General features: G+C 61.7%; 1 protein-coding gene across 1 annotated transcript in view; it reads left to right on the plus strand.

Moving 5' to 3' along the window:
* The first annotated feature begins 1,737 nt into the window (after positions 1-1,737).
* The window catches only part of TULP1 (TUB like protein 1), a 4,245-nt gene continuing 2,256 nt past the window's right edge, over positions 1,738-3,726 (plus strand). Inside the window, exons 1-6 of the mRNA XM_035893797.1 lie at positions 1,738-1,897; positions 2,129-2,242; positions 2,350-2,484; positions 2,680-2,771; positions 2,993-3,166; positions 3,573-3,685. Coding sequence (XP_035749690.1) covers positions 1,738-1,897; positions 2,129-2,242; positions 2,350-2,484; positions 2,680-2,771; positions 2,993-3,166; positions 3,573-3,685 — 788 coding nt within the window. The remainder of the gene's footprint in view (positions 1,898-2,128; positions 2,243-2,349; positions 2,485-2,679; positions 2,772-2,992; positions 3,167-3,572; positions 3,686-3,726) is intronic.

Below are 3,726 nucleotides of genomic sequence, written 5' to 3' on the forward strand. Positions count from 1 at the left end.
CACAGGGTTGGGATCCCGCTGGGATCTGGCTGGATCCCCCCTTTTGCAAATCACCTTCACCCACTGTGCTGGGGCATCCGGGAGGGACGGAACCCCTGCGAGGGGGAAGGTGCTTTCTTGGGTGGTGGGTGCCCCAGTGCAACTGGATTTGCTTAAATCACTTTCTGAGGGTGCCGAGCTGACACCCACTTCCCAAATATCTCCTGCCTGGAGCCAAGTGCTGCCCCACATGCTCTGTATTTGGTAAATCAGGGTTATTTATAGCCCCGGCTAACCAGGATTAGGTGTGCTGTGCCTAATCCCCCTGCTTCCCCTCTCCTCCTGACCTCCATCCCGGCCCGGCAGCTCCTTGCCTTCAATGGGAGCCTTTTGCAGGGGCGAGAGGAGATGGAAGTGCAGAGCCAGGCTGCCTGCCCGTCCCCATGTCCCCTGTCCCAGCTCAGGTCCCCTGCGATGCCCACTGGGAGATGAGCTGGTGCCCTGGGGTGGCTCCTGGCCGGGGTCCCTACGGCACGGCATGGCTTGTCCTCCGCGCCAGCACGGTCCGTGGTGTCAGGGCAGCCCCAGCATCTTGTCTGTTGTCCCTGGGGCTGGCACGTGGCCGTCTGTCCTGGCGCTGATGCTCTCCTGTCTGTCTGCTAACAGCCCTCTCTCTTTTCCTCCCTCTGCCATCCCTGGGGGGCTGCCCCATGGTAAGTGGCTCCTTTTGGTAATGGCTGGTTTGACGTGTCCCCATCTCCCTGGAGGGGGTGCCTGCTCCCACATGGGGCCAGGGAAAAGCCTGGCTATATTTCGGAAAGGGAGCCAGTGCTGTATGAGCAGGGGGTGCCTTGCAAAGGGAAAAGGGATTTAAGGCTGGCACCGTCTCCGCAGCACCGTCCGCGGGGGCAGAAGCTGAAGAAGAAGCGGCAGGGGCCCAAAAAAAACGGCTTCCATGGAAATGGGGGGACATGCTGGTCCCCTCCCCAGCCCCAGCCCGCGCCAGCAATGCTCTCCATTGCGGGCATCTCTTGAAACACGCAGGGGTGAAGAAGCTGAGGAAGAAGAAGGAGGAGAAGGGGGAGGAGGAGAGCGACAAGGACCCCTACTCCAGATTTACCAGGGAGCCTCGGAAGAAGAAGGAGAGCCCGGCCCCCCGCTCCTGCGTGACCAAGGGCCCCAAGAAGCAGCAAGGTGGGGGAGCGGCACCCACCCCTTTGTGGGCACCTGCTTGTGGTCCCTCATGTCCTCGTGCACCGTGTCCCGCTGGTGCCATCAATGCTCCCAGTGTCTGCAGGGGCTCTGCACATCCCTGGGGGGGATTTTTGGCCAAACTCTAGCTATGCATGGGGGGGAAAGGGAATGTGGCAGGGGACCGGCATGCATGGCATTGGCTGAGGGGTTGGGATTGGAACACACACACACGTTCCCTGGGAATGTGGCAGTCAGCAGCCGGCTGGTGCCACCAGCCCCCCAGACATCTCTGGGGAGCAAAAAGATGGGGTGGACAAAAAGATGGGGCTCATCCCTGTCCCCCCCCCCGCGCCCCGGGGCTCCAGCCGCGAGATGGCGATGTGACCTTGCATGCTGTGTCTGGCGCTGGACATGTCCAATGTGCCGCTGGCCACCACCGCTGGGCCGGGCACCCACGGCCATGGCACCCTGGCCGTGCCAAGATGGGTGCCTGTGCCGGTTGGCGCTGCCAAGGGAGGTTCCTGGCTCACAAACCGCGCGTCCCCAATGCGAGATGTGTTGCTGATGCCATGGTGTCACCTCTGGGCAGAACCGGCCGAGGACTCGGAGGATGAGGAGGAGGAAGAGGAGGTGGAGAACAAAGACCCACCAAAAAAGCTCAAGAAGAAGCTGCCCAAAGAGCCCCCCTTGGGCGAGAGCCGGGAGAAGAAGCTGAAGCCGAAGGGTGAGTGCCCAGGGGATGGGGAGGGCTTGTACCCAGATCTGTGTCCGCTTGCATCCGTCCTTGCTGGGACAAGGGGACCGCCTGCGTCCTGTCCCCATCGTGTCCTGGGAGGCTCAGGGGGCTGCAGGGCAATCGCCTCCTCCCAGCTGGACCCTTCCCACTGCCCTCACCCTGCCACCTCCCTGTTCCCGTCACCACCCATCCCTGTCCCCCTGTTCCTCCATCCCACAGGAGACAAGAGCGACCCCGATGGCAAAGCCAAATCTGCCAAAAGCACCAAGAAGGAGCCGATGTCCATGTTCCAGGTGAACAGGGAGAAGAAGGAGAAGAAAAGCAAGAAGAAAGGTATGGGGTGAGCGTTGGGGGTGGCAGCCAGTCCCGCTGCCCCATGGCATCACCCCAAGCTGACAGCACCTGGTGCTGCATGATGGTGTCCCCCATGTCCCCCCCAGCCGCCACCGGCAGCGATGAGGAAGATGATTCTGACTCCAGCACCAAACCCATCAGGTCAGAGAAGAAGAAAAACCCAGCATCCCTCTTCCAGACTGGTGGGGACCCCCCCAAGGAGAAGAAAAGCAAAAAGAAAGGTGAGAGCCCAGCACCGGTGGTGCGATGGAGGGTGGTGGGTGCTGGAGGGGCTCGTGGGGGTGCAGGTGAGCCTGGCCATGGAGAGGGGGGTTATGATCAATGGTGTTGGTGTGGGCTTATGCCAAGCTTGGTTTTGGGGTTTGGCGAAGTCAGGCTCTTTTCCCCCCCATCCCTGTACCCATTCCTGCCTGCAGCTCCTCCCAAAGCGGCTGAGAGCGAGGAGGAGACCCCGGAGACCCCGCAGAAAAACTCCAACAAGAAGGGGAAAGGGAAGAAATCAAAGAAGGTACAAAAAACCCCTCAGAGCCGTGGGGGTTCCCTTGTGGAGGGGGGCAGGTCCAGGGGCTGGAGCATCCCCTGGGGAGACCCAGTGCAGGCCTGTCCCCAAAGCCACCAGCTGCAGAGCCACAGCCCGGGGTGGGGGTGATCCGGAGCAAGGAGGTGGGAAAGGAGGGGAGCTTGTGGCCGGGTTTGGCTTTGGGGCCGCCATCCCCTCTTATGTTGCAGCCGAAGGAGGAGAGGCCCCCGTCGCCCGTCATCGAAGTGGACAACCTGGAGGAGTTCGTGCTGCAGCCGGCACCACAGGGGGTGACCATCAAGTGCCGGGTGACACGGGACAAGAAGGGGATGGACAGGGGGCTTTACCCCACCTATTACCTCCACTTGGATAACGACAAGAAGGTGAGCTGGGGTGGGGGCATGGAGACCCCTGGGGCTCTGCACCCACCCTGGGGAGCACCATCAGGGTTTTGAGGGGATGCCTGCCTGTATCCCACGATGGCAGTGGGTCCTGGATGGGACTGTTCGCCTCACCTGCGATTCCTCTTGGGAAACGCCCCACATTGATGGTACCTGGGATGATGAGCAAACGGCAGCCAGAGAGCCACGCTAATGCCGGGCTGGGCTCAGACCCTCCTGCCCCACAGCTTTTGGGGATCATCTTCACTCCATGACTTGCACAAGGTCCTGGCAGTGACCTGTTGGGCCAAGCGTTGTGCAGAGGGCATGGCGGGGGGGGGAGCCAGGGACATCGCTGGCAATGGTGATGACGATGCCCCAATCCCACGTGGTCCCACCGCCCTCCCAGGTGTTCCTCCTCGCCGGGAGGAAGCGTAAGAAGAGCAAAACATCCAACTACCTCATCTCCATCGACCCCACCGACCTGTCACGGGGGGGAGAGAACTTCATCGGGAAGCTGAGGTAGGAGTGGAGGTGGGACCCCCCCCCTTCCGTCAGCACCA

Source organism: Egretta garzetta, unplaced genomic scaffold (genome assembly GCF_000687185.1).
Source record: "Egretta garzetta isolate BGI_Z169 unplaced genomic scaffold, ASM68718v1 scaffold105, whole genome shotgun sequence".
Lineage (NCBI taxonomy): Eukaryota > Metazoa > Chordata > Aves > Pelecaniformes > Ardeidae > Egretta > Egretta garzetta.